A 17,418-nucleotide genomic window follows, 5' to 3' on the forward strand; every position below is an offset into this window, starting at 1 on the left:
CAGGAAAACTCTTGTGAAATCGTCATATCATGTGTGCTCCTTTTACAAATCTTTCCATGAAATGAGATGCTATCCAAATACAACCTTTGCTCTGAAAAATAGTGGAGACATGATGTATGTGATATCATAGTTGGCTTCTGTAAATAACAAAAGATTGTTTAAAGTCTCTGCTGTCAATTTTTTCCTCTTTCATACCTCAGATGTTTTCTGATTTTAAGGGCTGTCAAAGGAGTTTTGAGAATTTGTAAAGGGAATCTCAAAAGTGATAAAAAAATTCCAAGTAGACTATGAACCGTTTGCATGAAAAGTCTCCTTTTACAATCCCGGGAAATCATCCATTTATATTATTTTTAACGTTCTAACACAAAAATGTCCATCCTTAATTTTTCTGCACTTCTGGATACATTTGGACGTTACTGCATGGAAAAACACTTTATCTTGTTTGTGAACCCTCAAAGTGCTCCAATATGACGTCAGTTCACTCATTTACTCCACATTCAAGCACAAATAGCAGAGGCTGCTACATCACGTTCACATTAGTATTCAGCCATGTGAAGAAGACATAATAAAAACCTGAACAAGGATTGTCTAATATATACAGATTTATTGTACAAAAGTAGATATTTTGTCAGCAACTATAAGAATACATTGTTAGAGGCCAGAAATGACCCTAAATACATTGACTATATGCAGACTTCTCAAACAAATGCTACAAAATAATATTTATTAATCCATACTCCCACAAAGTACAGTATAGTATGTGATTTAAAAAATCAGATTCAATGTTCACATTAAAATTCATTTCAGATCTTATAAAGGCACAAAGCTGCCTGCACCTTTCAGTACACACAGCTACTTAAAAAGGCCTCTGATGATGACACACAGGGACTGATGGTGTGTGAGTTGTCAGTAAGTTTTTTGCGTCATTTCTGTTTCTGGTTTCCTAGTGTGTAGTAGTGAGTTATTATCTTTGAGGAGACTTTGTATACATGGGTAGTGAGAGCTGGCAGCTGAAGAGGCTGAGGCAATCCAGAAACCTAGACTGTAAAGACAGTAAACAATAACTGCTACACAGTAAAAGATAGTTTGACCTTGTTAATGGGGAATGTGCTCGGGATGGGTATCGATAACCACTTCCTGTTAAGAATCGGTTATAAATGTTCAATCCACTGACTGCATTAGCCTTAATGCTTAACCATTCTCTTGTCAATTCTTTGTATCACGTCGGAGTGGCTGGATCTTACGTAGACATCATGTGATGTGCCTTACGTCAATCACATTCAGGCCCCGTTAACAAGACGTTTCATTTGAAAATGGTAGAACGCCGTGTAAATGCAGTAAAACAAATCAGCATTTACACAGAAACGCTGAGGGACTGAAAACGCTGTAGTAAGCATGCCAGGTCTGTAGTCGGCGCTATAACTGCCTTGTCCGAAAGCCACGTTTGGGAGATCTCCACTGAAGTAGAGATGAGCCGATCATCTGGTGTATTGGGGAATACTAAGTGCAAAAGTGGAGTAACAGATGCCAATTTTGTTGAAAGAAAGTCAGCAGATTCAGCAGGTTGAGCAGCACCATAGACTGTATATAGAGTGGACAGCGTGGCTCCGCCATTTATCATCGTACAGTTTTGAAGCAAACTTCCCCCGTCACAGGCGCCACCATTGTAGCAGTTTGCAGCCAGATTCTGTGCAGTAGAGCGCAGTGGGTGACAAAAATAATATTTTTTTTTTCTTTCAAGAGTCTAATCACTCCATGACTCTACCTCCTGACATATTTTATAATCCCGAAAAAAATTCACGAGAACGGCAGCTGTCAATCATCGTTAACCTTACGTAAAGCCTTGTTTTTAACCTCATAGAACTAATGTAAACAAAACTTTTCAGAAAAAAAAGGACTTGGATACAAGCCAGCCAAATGATGTCTTCAAATCACCACAACAATCAGACGTGAGAAATATTTCTACGAGGTGTAATAATTTTTTAAAGTCTGACCACAGCCCATCTGGAATGACTGGAAAGCCAGATTTTTTAACCTATACTGCAGCCAGCCACCAGGGGGAGCAGTTTTTGTGGAGACCTCACTTTGAGCAGAGCAAGCAGACGTCCATTTTTTTTACAGTCTATGACCAGCGCAAGCACAACATGGTAGTTCGCGACGATCGTATCAACGGTACTGTCGTCCTGCTGTATGCGCTTGCGTGAAGCGGAATGTGACGTTAGCGTTTCCACTGAAAACACGGCAACGGTGTCGGCAGCATTCCAGAAAAATCTCACTTTTCAAAAGGTTAGGTTGGCTAACACGCTGTTTCCATGTGAATGAGAGGCTGAAACGCAACAAAAATTTTGCGTTACAGCCGAAAACCGTTGTCGTATTAAACGGCCCCTAAGAGACAGAGGCGGAGAGATGGAGGCGGTCAAAAGCTTGTCTCCAAGTTATCAAAAAGAATACCTACAACGCAAAGTGCAATTTTCCCAATACTATAATATCATGCAAGGGTGGCGACACCACTAACATCTCAAAACATTTGTCTATGCATCTATGTACTTCAAAACTTGCTAAAACGTTGACACAGAAAAACCTGTAAAGCCTAATTTTTGTGCACAGAAAATGAACAGGAGGAATTGACACAATCGATAAGGAATCAGATTGATAAGCAGAATTGATTAGAGCATTAGAGCATTAGTATTGATACAATCTTATCGACACCCATCCCTAGTATTGGCTGAGTAAAGTTGACCCTTTTCCTCGAGAGACCTCATCTGCTGCAGCCTTCACAAGCGCTCAGTCTGCGTGCTGCACCATCAAAGAAATAAGTGTTTTAATGAACTGCTTTCAAACCACATGACATGCCTCATCATACTCTCCAACTCAGATCTGGAGCCTCACATTTGCCTGGTTTTACAAGAAAATGTGAATTTCATTTCTTCACCCCACAGCCAGTGAATGCGAATTTTTCCAGCCAGATGAAACAAATATCACATTATATGAGTTTTCTGTCTTATGATGTTACACCCACACACTTCCTATCAGGCCCAGACCAGCAGTTTCTCCTCATAGGCCTTTTATAGGGCCGGGAACAGTAAAAGCTGTTTCGTTGTAGTGGTATCACAAGATTTGTCACAAGTACATGATGAATGAGCTGTTGACTTGCAGCTAACTACAGCTGCAGACCTCAAAATCCTAGTTTTCAAAAAAGTACTGGGAGCATGTTTCCAAGTGTTTTCACTCTACATGTTTTATTTGTTTAGTCAGTATGAAATCCTGACTTATTCACAAATGCTGCTTAAACACATTATTAGCAAAAGATCATATACTATATTCAAAACAAAAAAATATATCCCAATAATTTCTATTATGGTAGAAAAAGGATTTTCTTAAAATCTCCAGTAAAAACATTCAACTCTCTTAAAAACAACCACCTGTACAGGATTTTGCCTTCCTTCCTGTCTTAAAGCTTTTCTGTGAATCTGTTTTAGAAAATATATTCCTTAAGCAGCTCTTGGGAGTCATTTTAGAGTAATTTCCTGCCACAGAAACAGAACCACGGAGCTGTAGAGGTGAAATGTTTGGGAATCACAAATAGATACCTCATGTTGGAAGAGCAAACAGACTTTTTAAGTGTTATGTGATATTTTCTGTAGAAAAATAGAAGCTACGTCGTCACAGAAAGTGGAAACAGAGACCACTCATGACAGCATCAACACTGCAATAGTGCAATTTCTAATAATGACCTTTTCTGTTGGATGATGGGAATCATCTGGTGTCTTTCTGCTTTTTTGGACAACAGCTGCCCTCCATGTGACCACTTGGAGCAGCAACGATTTCCAGACAACAGATGTGCGATGTTTGCCTCTCTTATGGCTGTTAGACACAGTGAGGCCCATTTTACCCTGATATGATGTCACCAGAGGACGGGAAGGGGCTTGATGACATCATGCAGCCAATTAATCAGCTATCATCTGTTCCCACACACCAAGCACTCAGATTATGACCATAGCTCTACTAATCAATATGTTTTCTTGTGGCTTTGATTAACATTCCTCATAAATGCATTGACCGTGGCAGACCCTCAGTTCTCTCTGCGTCGGCTTCAGAGCCAGAATATCAACACATTTCCGTAGCTTTGTGCTGTTTTCAGTAAGTGTCCAGAGGCAGTCCTGTTCTTTCATTTATCTGTGTGTATTGATCAGGTTTGCTCTGTCAGTCTGCTCTGCATCCTTCACATGAGACTTTCCATTCCCCCCCTGGTCTCGTCAGCATTTATTTGGCAGTGACACAGCCGTTTATCCATGTCGGAAACTGTTGAGAACATGAGTTTTGGCAGAAGATGAGTGTGATGTGAATGTGTCTGTGTGTTTATGAAGAGCTTGTGTATTTCTGACTGGAGCGGGAGCTGGAGCGATCTAGTCCGTTGCCATGACAGGAGCCTTTCCAGCGTCCCCCTGAACCTGGTCCATCCAGGGGAGATGTTCTGTAGCACCAGCAGCACAGGCAAGACTGAGAAACCAAAAACACACACACATAGTTATTGTTTGTGCTCTGCTATCAACTCTTTGCTGTTTCTGACAGATTGTGCCCCCTTACCTGGAAGCAGTTTTTAAACTTCTGGCTGACAAAGTAGAGGGCAATCGGGTTGATGCAGGAGTTAAGTGAGGCCATGTTGATGCCGATGTAATCCATCACTAACAGGAAGCTGGCAGGGAAAAGGGCAAAGTTTGTAGTGAAGACTACAGGAAGTCACAGCTCGGAGAACAATGGGTCCTCATGACGTATGCAGTTCATTTGCGTCGTTTGCTACGTCCATGTGCCTACCTGAGCAGTTCACAGCGGTTAGGGTCGTACTCGTCGTAGATTGTTTTCTTCAGAATTCGGCTAAGATGAAGTGGCAGCCAGCAGAGAGCAAATATCAACACCAGGCAGAACACCGTCTTTGCTACTTCCCTCCTCTGCACACACAGAGAAAAATTCACATCACTGTTTGTGCTCCTGGTTATTATTTCAAAAAGCACTCCAGTCATCCAGCTGTGTACCTGCTTCATGTGGTCGTTGAGCGCGATGCGCATGCCTTTTTTGCGACTGAGCATCTCACAGGACATGAGTGTGTAGAAGATTCCTGTACAGGCCAGCGGCAGACAGAAGTAGAAGCCAAACAGCCACCAGTCTTTCACATCGTGGTAAAACTGGAAGAGAAAATGACTCAGTCAGAGAAACTGAAACAATAAACAGAGTTATAAAAATTCATGGTACAGTGATCAACACAAACGTTTCTGTCAGAACATGTACGGTACACACCTGATCAAAATTTTAAGACCAGTTTAAAAACTCCAAGAGTTTTACGTTTCGGACTTTTGGAATCCTAGAAAGTTTTAAAGTAGGGTTAAAAAGCTGAACCCCCCCCTAAAATAGGAATAAAAATAAAAGCTTCAAAAAAGGACTCAGTAATGAAGAGCTCCACTGTTGTTGCTGATCACTTCAAAATCTTGTTTCAAGCTTGATGTGAGTGTTTCCAGGAGGGTAGTGGGAACATTGCTCCAAGTGGTGAAGATGTCTTCGATGAGGATCATTCACGGTCTAGAACTGATGTCTATTTTTATAAACTTCCCTCTCCATCCATCCCCAAATGTTCTCAGTGTGATTTAAATCAGGGGAACATGCAGGATGGTCCAAAGAGTGCGGTTTTTACTCTAGAAGAAGTCCTTTGTCAGTCCATTGTGACCTGCAGCATTGTCCTATTGTAAAACCCAGTAATTACCACACAGACCAGGGCCCTCAGTCATGAAGGAGGCCCCCTGTAACATCTCCACCGCAGTGTGACGCCGACCAACCTGAAGCTCCATTGCTCCATTGAAGGAAAAAGCCCCAGATCATGATGGCACCTCCTCCACTGTGCTGCTGTGATCTCCTTGTCATGTCTTTAATGTTGAAGCCATCAGGACCATCTAGGTTAAGATTTTCCTCATCAGAGAATCAAACTTTCCTCCACCTTTCAGTGTCCCATGTTTGGTGCTCTCTGTAAAGTCAAAGTGTTCAGCTTTGTGGCGTTGAAGGAGACGAGGCCTTTGAAGACGTGTTTTATTCTTATAGCTCTTCTCTCTCAGAGGCCGTCGGATGGTTATTGGGCAGCAGTCAGCACCAGTAATGGCAGTAAGAGGTCAAGGATCAAGGTCTTAACGGACAGCCAAACAGATCCCCTGGTTCCATGAAATTTTTGGGGTCTACCACATGACTTTGTTGTTCCATAACCCTCAGGATCTCTAACCCTCAGTGATGACACCTCAGGAGAGGCCTTGCTTGTGCAGCTCAACAATCTGACCATGTTCAAAGAGAGAAAGACTTTTTGCCTTTGCTACCAGGAGGTCATGAAAGTGTGAATACCTGACAGGAGAGGACATTGAATCCACTTTTTTTTTTTGCATATTTTGTCCTTTGAAGGCTGTGGTATTAAACCTCTGATCAGCTGATGCCTGTTTCACTTTGATTATTTGCAATAAATTGCTTACTCAGTTATTTTTTTATTTGTCTGACTCCCATTTCTCCTTTTTGCATTTTGAAATTGTACTTCGAACCTTCTTAAGATTTAACACTGCAACGTGTAAATTTGAGCAATATTTCAACTGGTGTAAAATTTCCATCAGGTGTGTGTAAGCCGTGTGAAGCCCCACTCTTAGATGGCCCTCTAGAGCCAACAACAATCCACTTACTGACCCTTATAAGAAATACACAAGAAGTGATGCTGTGCCTTCCTGTGACTAATGCCCCCAAAAACTCATTTAGTTTGTGAAGGGAAGAGTTTGCAAGTGTGATTTGGTTTCTGAAGAATCAAGAACTTTTATGAATAACTTTTAAATTATTCTCAGAGCAGTCCACTACCTCTGGTTTAGTCTGTTAGTGATGCCATTAAGCTCATTTGTTCCAAAATCTGAAGTTTTCTCTTTGAATTGCAGTCTTGCTGTGCAGCTGTATATCAAAAATATGATATGCAGATGTGTTGAGATGATTTGGAATCAGTGGTTACTTTTTGCACATTTTCACAGGGAAAAAATGTGATCCTCATTAAAGAAACAACATGTTGAGGTCTTGAGTTTTACAGCCAAACATCCAAACAATGTTGAAAATAAAACCAGGTACAGGATGAACAACGTCCATCAGCCTGATGGGATCTTTATATAAAGGCCTGTTGTGTAAGATACTTTGACCATATGAGAATGCACTAATGCTACATGTAATCCACATTAGACATACTGAACTGATATATGACTGCAGTCGATGCCAAGATCACTGTTTGATCATGTTTTCCTGGGAGGAACATGAAAGTATTCAGCTGTGAAAATTTGTAAAGCTGTTCGTCATTAGGTTTGTTGATATACTCCACGTGCCACCATTGGAATTTCAAGCATCTTTATCTTCCTAAATGTTTAGATTTATGATCTGTTATTCTGCGTTCTGATGGAGGAATGGTGTTGTTGATCTCTGACGTTAGACTCAATCTTTTCTTTAAAATAAAGCTTGTTTGTCCTGGTGTTTCAGCCAGAAGCTGAGCTACGTGTAGCTCCAAAGTTGATGACAATCTTAACCAAATTAACTCAACCACCAAGGGAAGCGGTTCCCAAAGTGGGGGTGGGGACCCTCCAGGAGGTCACTACAGGCATTGTAACAGCAGCCAAATGTTTTCACAATTTAAAACTACATATTCTATAAATAATAATTTTGTTTTATGCTATAGTTTGTACCCCCCCTCCATTCCCCTGTGAGTTTTACAGAAGCAGCTGCTTTACTGCAGCAGGTTATTTGGCACACCTGCACCAATCAGGAGGAACTATATGAGCAGGACAGAGGAACAAGTAACGTAAGGTGGTTTAATAAACTGTTTTTTTTTTAAATTATTTTTTTGGTGGTAGTCTGGCTTCCTTTTTAAGCTGTTTTGAATTTCAGTTTGAAAACTATTTTCCTGAGCTTAGACTAAGTTTATTTTCTTCTTATCATGGGTTAATATTTTTTTTGCTGTACTTTCTTTTCCCTTACCACCTTTAAGGGAACAACACATTCCAGTTTTTTTCCATGAATGAACAGGAATAAAAAGGTGCTGCAGGTTAATTTACAAAGCACTGGAAAAACAGACACATGTGCAGGTGCAGGCTTATTTTCTTCAGACCAGCCAAATTAAGTCCTCATAGTTTCACACACTCACTGGTGAAGATAACTTGTATTCTGCCTCTAGCCCTGTTAGAATTACCAAACAATGCATCTGTTTTACTTTTTTAATGTTGCCATAATATCTGTTTTATATTGGCTCATTAGTGCTTTCACCCTGATGACAGCAACATCAAACCACTTTAAGTAGCATGGGAACGAACAGTCTGTGGTTGGCTGTAATGTTGAGGAAGGAGAGCTGAAAAGTTCCCAGCACACATCAGTTTAGGGCTGCGATGACGAATCAATAAAATCGGTAAAAATCGATCAGAACAAGCGTTGACAATGTTTTTCCATAATCAATGCACTGTGCTGCACCATTACTGTATTAGTTTGTCTTCTTCCTTTTTTTGTGGGATTATTTAGTAGTTGGAAACTAGCTGAAGGTGCATTAACGCCACCTACTTGACTGGAGTGTAGATTACCTGGGATGCGGGGGCTGAATGCATCACATGTAAACTGATCAGCACGGAGGAGGAGAAACCCAGCTGGCAGGTAAGGGAAACGCAAATGATGGCAGAGCAGGAGAAAGCAGTTTGTCCAAAAAGTTTCAGAGTTTGGGAGTAATTCACGCTGAGTAAAAGCACACAGCCTGTTAATTGCAACGTTTGCAAAAATGACCTTGGATGTCACGGCAGTACGACTGCTTAGAACGCAAACATGTTAAGCTCATTGATGATGAGCCAGGGAGCTCACAGCGAGGTGAGAAGCTACAAAATCCCACATACACTCCTTTAATATGTTGTGAAATGCATGGGATGTCTCTTAGGACTCGTTTTGTCTTTTTATTAAATTCTCACCCCGTTTGAAAACCACAAGGAGTTCACTAAACCAACGTTAGCATTAGCATTAGCTGCTACAGAGAGTGGTAAGGCAGAAGGGGTGAATTGTTTGACCTGCAGGTGAAAAGATCGAGGACACATTTTTATTTATTTGCCTTTTTGGCCCACTAAGTTCTTAATCTGATGACATAATATATTTTCTGTTATTTTGCCCATACTGAGGGTTCCTGCATTGTTATGCATTCTCATCCTTTTTTTCCCTGATTCATCGATTAGTTGTATATATAATAGTCAGAGTAATCGATCTCTAAAATAATCGTCAGTTGCAGCCCTAATCAGTTTGTTAAAATCATGAACCAATACATTTAATAGGTAAAGAATGTTTTGCATAGTGATGTTATAATTTAATTTGTACCTGCATAAACCCGGGGGTCTGTTGTGGAGGAAGCATACAGACACGCAGCTTGTTGCCTCTGTACGGTATCTCCAACATGTCGAATGCCAGCGCCTCAGGGACCGCCAGCACCACAGCAACCAGCCAGATCAGAGTCACCTCCACTGCTTTCCACAGAGGGATCCCCATGCCCTTCACCCTGCTCCATGACGTCACTGCGTGATAGCTGCACAAACACACGCTAATGTTAGCAGCTTTCAGAGCGTGTGCTCGTCACATCTTTAGGAGAAGCGTCCACTTACCGGTCAATACTGAGAGCGCACAGGCTGAGGACGGTGATTCCCACAGACGCTTTCTGGATGAATGGAAACAACTTGCAGATGTACACGCCAAACGGCCAGTCTTCAGCGATAAGCTACAGAGAAGAGGAAAACCAAGAGGAAAGTTTTTTCCACTGAGAGGACGACAGGATGCATCAACTGTCGAGCTTTAAAGTCAGCCCTGTTTGACTCCCACAAGGTTGTTTTATTATCACTGCATCAAGTACAGCATAAATTAGGGCTGTCATTTTAACGCGTTAATTCGATTAATTAATTACACCGCAAATTAACGCGTCACAAAAATTAACGCAGATTGATCTGGATCCCAAACCTGCGAGGCGTTCGAAGACGCACTTATTTTCAAATGTCTAGCATTTACAAACCGTTTGTCCTACATGGAAAAAGTGGTGCTCTCGTCAGATTTTCAAATTTCCGACGGTCCCTGAATGATCATTCACATTCATATCACACCTGACGTCAGCAACATGCTTTGAACCGGGGAGAAGAGAGAGCTCTGTCACGGGGACTGCCATCCACATCTCGTTTATTCACACGTCCTTTTTGAAAATCTACAGAAAATCAACCGTTTGCTCTAGCTCAATTCTGTAAAAAACAGATAATTCTACACTCTTTACTGCATCAAACAAGCCCTGAATGATCGATAAATGTCCTGTATTTAAATCTAAAGAATTCTTTAAAAATTTGCTTCCATCTTCCTGGTGTCATGTTTCAGCTTGGGGCTGCTCTGCACCAATGAGCAACAGTTTGTGTGTTCAGAGCATGTTAAACTGAAAATACTTCACTTTTCTTTGATCCAAGACTTGAATAAAGTGTTTTGTACATAGTTCCTCACAGTTTTTAGCCTTTAGCCCTGGTTCTCCTGACCTCATAGAAGTATAGAAGTTCATATTGCAGTGAAAATTGAGTCCACATCGAGTAAAAATGTGAACAGAAGCAAAAACCGTCCTAAAAATCAAATTAGCTTATCTTAGGTGCAGGACTGTGTAGATTTTGTAAAGATAGAACCATAACACGTTTTTCATTTCTTCCTTATGCCTCAGGGTACCTTAAAATGTGTTGTATTTATTCCCACCTTATTTTTAAATGTTTTTTTAATGTCTTTTAATGTAATTTTAATGTCCTGGAATTCAAATTCTTTATTTTGGGACCTTAAGCAGATATGAGATTAAAATGGGATTAATTAGATTAATTAATTACAAATCCTGTAATTAATTAGATTAATTTTTTTGAATCGCCTGACAGCACTAGCATAAATATAATCCATATCCCCCCACACTCCAGCTCCCAGCTATCATCTGAGCTCAACTTTATGAATCCAACAATAAAACTGACAACAAATTTGAAAAAGGAGTGTTTGATGATGATCATCCACTCTTGGGAAAGTGTGACTCTGTTGTTATCAATGCCAGGTGCTGTGAAGTTCCAGTTGTCAAAACAATGCCTGTCATCAATACAGCACATGCTGTTACTCATTATGTTTTATTATTTTTCTTTGTATCCCATCATCTCGTTGTGTCTTTGATTACAGCGTGTTGTTGTCACAAAGATCTGAAGTCTGTTTGAAGCAGGGAGATATGAATCAGGGAGATGATTGCTTTATTTGGCCGTGATGAAATGCAACAGTCCGGTTTATTTTGTTATCAGATTTGGGAAACAGGCAAGCTTCACATACTGTTTTTAATTTTTCCTTGTTGACATGAGGTTGCTGTGACGGGCTGGGTTTCAGGTTTGGAAGAAGCTTTATTTTGGATTTTTTATGGCTAGCTCATGGGACAAGTTTGGGAAACAATAACAATAGTTGTTCTTAAAAATCCCAGGCTGGAGTTCCACATTATCCCTCACAACTGCTTTTAATGAATTTGTTTGATGTAAATTATATCTTGTTACACCGGTGACTGAGCTTCAACAATTTGTTCTTATAAAAGTCTTATAAAAGGAGATGAAGGAAACCACAAAGGGTATACTGGATTAAAAAGGATACCCGCAGTGGTAAACTTGTTAGAAAAACACCACAGACACTCGAGCAGTGCCAAGAAAAACGTTTCAAACTGTGTGCACGAAGCATGGGGCAGAACAAAGCAGGCAAACAGATTCAAGTCAGAACAGACAAAACTCAAACAAGAAAACTGAGAACAAAGGTATTACGCTAAATTACTATTACTTTGTTGTTGTTGCATACTCTCTAACGTTTAAGCTGATGTAATGGCTTCATACAAGCTTGAAATAAATCATTTAACAGGAATCAAACAAGTCAAGTATCATAGGATAGGCAGACTTCATAATAACAATCAGAAGAAGCTCAGAAACAGGCAGAAAAGCTGTGTGGTCACCTTAAACACGTTGATAGGGATAGCGATGATGATATACAGCAGGTCCCCCAGAGCCAAGCTGCCGATCAAGACGTTCGGCCCGTTCCTCATGCACTTGTTCTTATAAATGATCCTGAGCAGCGAAGAGTTGCCGATGATACCCACCACAAAGATCAGACAGGAAACGATGGTGTTCACATACTTGAAGGCGTGTTTGATCTCTGTGGGCTTTATGCACATGGGAGGGTAGGGCCCCCTCGGCCGTGCAGGCTGCAGGGGTGGGAGCGGGGCCGACCCGTTGTTCTTGGAGAGTTCTGAAGGTTCGGGGTTACTCTGGGAGTCACGGGCGAACCGAGAGGCTCTGACCCCCACGAGCATCAGGAGACACAGCAGAGCGATGGCCCTCATCCTTTCACTCACACAGCAAGATGTACTCTCTCAGGTAAAGCACCCAGCAGTGTAGCAATGCACACTTGTCGGCGCTCAGACAGACATATTCACACACTCACACACGTCCGCACAGAGGGACTGGCTCTGGCCTTGGCAGTGTCTGTTTGAGTCCAAAGTGCTTGCCCTGCAAAGAGAGAAAACAACCATCAAAAACATGCCAGTGCAAAAATAACAGCTAGTGTGTTCCAACAACTACCTGAGGGAAAAGTTTGCAGTGTTTCAGAAATTCATTGTCCCTTAAGGATGAACCTTCAGGACTTCAGTCTAAGATTTTAACTGTACACTAGTTGGTCTTAGTTTTCCTTATTTTGTGAAAAATGATTCAAGCTGTGACAATAACATCTGAAAGAGGATAGATTATAGTGACTTAAAGTGATCCCTCATCTTGTCTTTGATGACAGTCTGTGAACCCATCTTCATTTTTTGCTTCAAAACAAGACCTCATCAGGTCTGATAGTTGATCTAAAAAATAAATCACACTCTCATCAGCATCAGCAGCAATCCTGCTTTTTGTAAGGCAGCCACATTAAAGCTTGGAGTGGAAAGGCAGTGCAAAGAATCGGTGACTGAGAAGTATTCAAAATTGAATTGGTTTATAGTTTCTAAAAATAAATTAAATTTAATCCAGCATTTAATGGAAGCATGTTCAAGATGAAAGGAGAGGAGAGCAGTGGAGTGTAAAACAGACAACACCCGAGGTTAGATAAGGAAAAGAGCTGTCCTTCGTATGTGTGTGTGTGTGTGTGTGTGTCAGAGATGTTTTACGGCTCTCACAGAGGACACAAGCTCGTCCCTGGGCCTCTTGAGAGTCATGTGTGCTCCCCAGAATGCCCTGGGGCATCTCTTGGGATAAAAGGGCTTATTGATAAACTCTGCAATATCTGCACAGACATGCTAACAGGGCACACACACACACACACACACACACACACACACACACACACACACACACACACACACACACACACACACACACACACACACACACACACACAGTACATGTGCCAAGCACCATGAAAAGCAAAAGATTATGGTCTTTCATGGCACCACATATAGAATCATAATTGGGCTTAAATAGCACACACATCCATGCTCATCAGGCTTCACCAGAGGCTTGTCCTGTCTCCACACAAAGAAACAGGATCACATGGATGAACTCACAGACTTGTCACAAGAATCCATTTTGAAAAATTTGGCCGAGGTCCATACATGCTCTGTCCGTTACATGAATCATGTCTTTGTGCTGTAACATGGTCAGAACCTCATTAGTCCACGTTAAAGCGGGTCTATCTGAAAGACCTGATCAGAATTCTGCCTTTTAATTGGGCTGATCCTCTTAATCTAATACATTTTGCTTTGGAAACCACCTGAGGCGGTTATCTCTGTGCGCCTCACATCCTCGAAGGACGGATGTGGAAAGTTGGCTCAGACGGTCACACTGTCTGATCGGAGTATTCACAACAGTCAGACATAGAGTGTTTGAGTCTGAGACGAGATGTGAGGAGAGGCCAGGATGGGTGGGGGGAAAAAGCAGGAGAAGCAGAGGCAGGAGCGTCCTAGAAATACCGGAACAGGATTGCAATAAAAAAGACAGAGATAAGTAAAAGTTTACTGCTCCTCTTTGAGGAACAAAGGGAGTGAAAAACAAAACAAACTTAAAAGGCAAAGCCAGGCGAGAGGAAACAGTGAGAGCTGATGCACAATGCCTGATAAGTCACGAGAGTGACCTGGAGGAAGATGAGGCAGTAAAACACAGAGATAACAGGAAGGAGAGGGGAGGGATGATAAAATACAGTGCAAAAATTATTTCTCAAACAATGACCTTTCAAATGAACTGAACACTACATATCATTAAAAATATGTATTTAATCCTCATTTTGTTGAGTGGAATTTCTCAATATGAATGCTTATTGTCTTAAGTCAGCTTTAATAAATCAAGCTGGCTATAAAATCACATATTTTACGGAGCAAATCCTTTGTGTTGAAAAGTTTCACATATTGCTTTTTTTGGTTGCAGCTGTGGGTTAAAGACACACCACCAGGAAACTACACTCAGAATATGGATAGTTTATGTATTATGACATAAATGTGGAGAATAGGTTACAGTTTACGATCACAGTGTTAGCAACTGATGCATGAATGTGTGAGTAGAGTTCAGTCGCTGCAGGAGGAGGAGCTTATTTGGAGTACTTCATATTCAGTTGATCTGCTCAGTCCAGATGTTTTCACACAATGGTTAGCAAATCCAAAGGGTCACACAATAAATCAATGAGGCCAGGGTGTACTGAATGGGAGCAAGAGGAAGGAGATGCAAACAGTACTTTACTTTTTTGCACTCTATTTCATCACACTGGACTGAGGAGGAAAAAGTAGTTTAAGACAAAATAGATAAAAGTGACTGTACTTCTTAGCTAACTACAGCAAAGAAGGTGACTGTATGACTATGTAAAATACACAGACTGTCAAAGTCTGACTTGATTACACTGTTATTTACTGAAAACAATCAAAGCTTTCTCACTTAGCCATTTACTGATTAGATGAATTTATTTGGAATTTAGGAAAGATTTTTCATTTGTTGATTGCTCCTCAAATTTCACTGCAATGGCAAAAAATGCAATAGAAAACACATTTTTACCACTTATTATCCCCTTAAAAAACACAATAAGTATTCATCTGGTGCATTGAAGGACTGCAGACCACAACAAAATGCACAAACAGCCATGGACTTCAAAGCAGCCTCACTTAGGAGTTTACAATGTGTCTGGTGAATCTGCATCACAGAGCTGTTGATTTAATTATGTGATTATTTTTTTGATGTTGATGTTTTTATTTCGTTTCCCGTAGTTCTGTCCACTTTGAATTAGCAGACGTTGCTCAAACAGCATAACAGGAATGCCGCATGCGTGTGAAAATGCAAACATCGTTGCACATGTCCGGTGAGCTGGTTTTCCAATATGAGACTGGAAAATTACTCCAAATGAAGAAAAGCTGATTTTTTTTTGCTCCACCCTATCTAAATACACAAATGTGATAGGGTTTATGGACTTGTTTCCAATCTTTCTCAAGGTGAGGAAAATCGTTTTACTGCCAGATCCCTGGAGTTTATCGGTCTCCTCACTTAAAAAGATCCAATAAATCCAAGACAGCAGGAGAGTCTGTGAACTGTGCACAGCCTTATTCTCTTGATTTGAACATTATGAGGGCAGCGATACACATCCATCATGTGCCAGACCGTACAAAGCCGTCAGAGCGCAGCAAGAAGCCAGCAGCACATGTGCAGGTCAGGGAATCAAAGTGTGATAATCCTGTGACTGATTACACCAATAAATCAGCACTGTCAGACTGTGACACTACAAGAAAGCAAGTCGATCTCCTCACATCTATGACCCGTGATGACAGTGCTGTCATGGTGTAGAATATCAAAACTCCAACAAGTCTGAATCTATAAGCAGTGTCAAGAGGTAAAATAACAATTTTATCATCCAAGCCTTTCTACCGGAAATAAATAAATGAATAAATAAATAAATAAAGAACGAAAGAAAGAAAGAAAGAAGTTTTTTTCATTCTGCCAGCACCTTGGTATAATAAGTAGCACAAAGAGCAGACAGCATGTCTTTGTGGTTAACCTGAAGTGCACATGATAAAACCACAATTGGCTCACACTCGTTATTTAATTAGCTTACAGGCGATGAAGTTATCACTTCAGACCTACCTGACCGCAGAGTTGTGTTGTGGTCCAGGCCAAAGTTTTCCGTACAATAATCCAGCTGGGCTCCACCATATACCCGTTGTCCTCCTAACTAATCTCTGTGTCTTGCAGCAGTTAAGGTGCACCGTGTGAACGGTGTGTCCCGCTGTGAGTCAGGGTCCTCCGGTCCCTCCTCTGATCGCGCTCTGACTCTCTACAGGACGGAGCAGCCTTTATAAGCACGAGCCAGGAGGCTGCGCAGTCAACCAATCACACACCAAGCATCTCCCTCGCGCTGTCACGAAGCACCCGTCCAAACTCGCGCGCACGAACTTTTGAATTACGTTTCCTGAAATGTGCTAATTTCAGGTTTTCCAGCTCTTCCACCCGTTTAATCACCCTTGATTTTTTTTTATCTGCTGACGCACACACAGTGTAGGTACTATCAAGAGATGAAAGAGGAGTTGTTCCCTCTAACGAACTGTATAACTTCAATAAAAGCACTGCTGTCATGAGAATGGTTCAGCCTCCAGGCTCTCCCTGCAGCTCCCACTGCACACACAGAGGCTTGTGTAAGGAAAGGCTGTGGCTCTGTGGTAGACTCAGTTTTCTTTCAACTGGATGGTCGCAAGTTTGATCCAACTGTCCCCATGCCCATGAAACCTCTGGCAAGACACTTGACCCCGAACTGCCTCCTGTGGATGTGACGTGAGTATGTGAGCAGAAGAATTATAAAACCCTGCTGTGAGATTTGTCATCCACTCCTTCAGATTTAACGGCGATTATGGAGCCACTTTGCTGGAAATCAAATGTTTGCCTCGTGTGTTAAATCACAATTATACCACCTCTTACAACAAGCCACCTCATTCTTCTCCAGGAGAAGAAGGTACTCTTATGGGCAGGTTGTTTTTAGTGCAGAAAAGCTATTTTTGACACTTTTATGAGTTGATGCTGAATGAGCTTACTTTGTTGAGCTGTAGTGCTGAACATGTCTGCCTCAAGTAGTTTATGTTTGATCACTTTCTTTCTCATACAACCCTAATTTTGCTTAAGAGTCAAACCTGCTATGATTTTAAACAGCAGAAAATAAACCTAAATTAGCTTTTTGTAACTTGTAAAACACTGCGTTAGCCTGCGTACCCATGGAGACAGTACAGCACCATTGCATTAAGATGACTTAAGGCAGTTTTTATCTTGAAGTTTAAGATGAGGTTTAAAATCATAAATGTCCAATGGATTTACTTTGCTAAAAAACAAATGC

The 17,418-nt window shown here is 41.2% G+C and overlaps 1 protein-coding gene across 1 annotated transcript; it reads right to left on the reverse strand.

Annotated features, from left to right (window-relative positions):
• Positions 1-626: 626 nt before the first annotated feature.
• Positions 627-16,350, reverse strand: LOC141793729 (endothelin receptor type B-like). Its single transcript, XM_074674570.1, has 8 exons — positions 16,182-16,350; positions 12,041-12,593; positions 9,672-9,784; positions 9,391-9,595; positions 5,034-5,183; positions 4,816-4,949; positions 4,588-4,696; positions 627-4,500 (listed from the first exon to the last, which is right to left on the reverse strand). Exons 2-8 carry the CDS (start codon positions 12,425-12,427, stop codon positions 4,360-4,362), a joined length of 1,239 nt encoding a protein of 412 aa, XP_074530671.1. The 5' UTR covers positions 12,428-12,593; positions 16,182-16,350; the 3' UTR covers positions 627-4,359.
• Between the last annotated feature and the right edge of the window lie 1,068 nt (positions 16,351-17,418).

Source organism: Halichoeres trimaculatus, unplaced genomic scaffold (assembly GCF_033239565.1).
Source record: "Halichoeres trimaculatus isolate MK-OKI-2021-1 unplaced genomic scaffold, fHalTri1.1 fHalTri1_scaffold_7, whole genome shotgun sequence".
In the NCBI taxonomy this organism is placed as follows: Eukaryota; Metazoa; Chordata; class Actinopteri; order Labriformes; family Labridae; genus Halichoeres; species Halichoeres trimaculatus.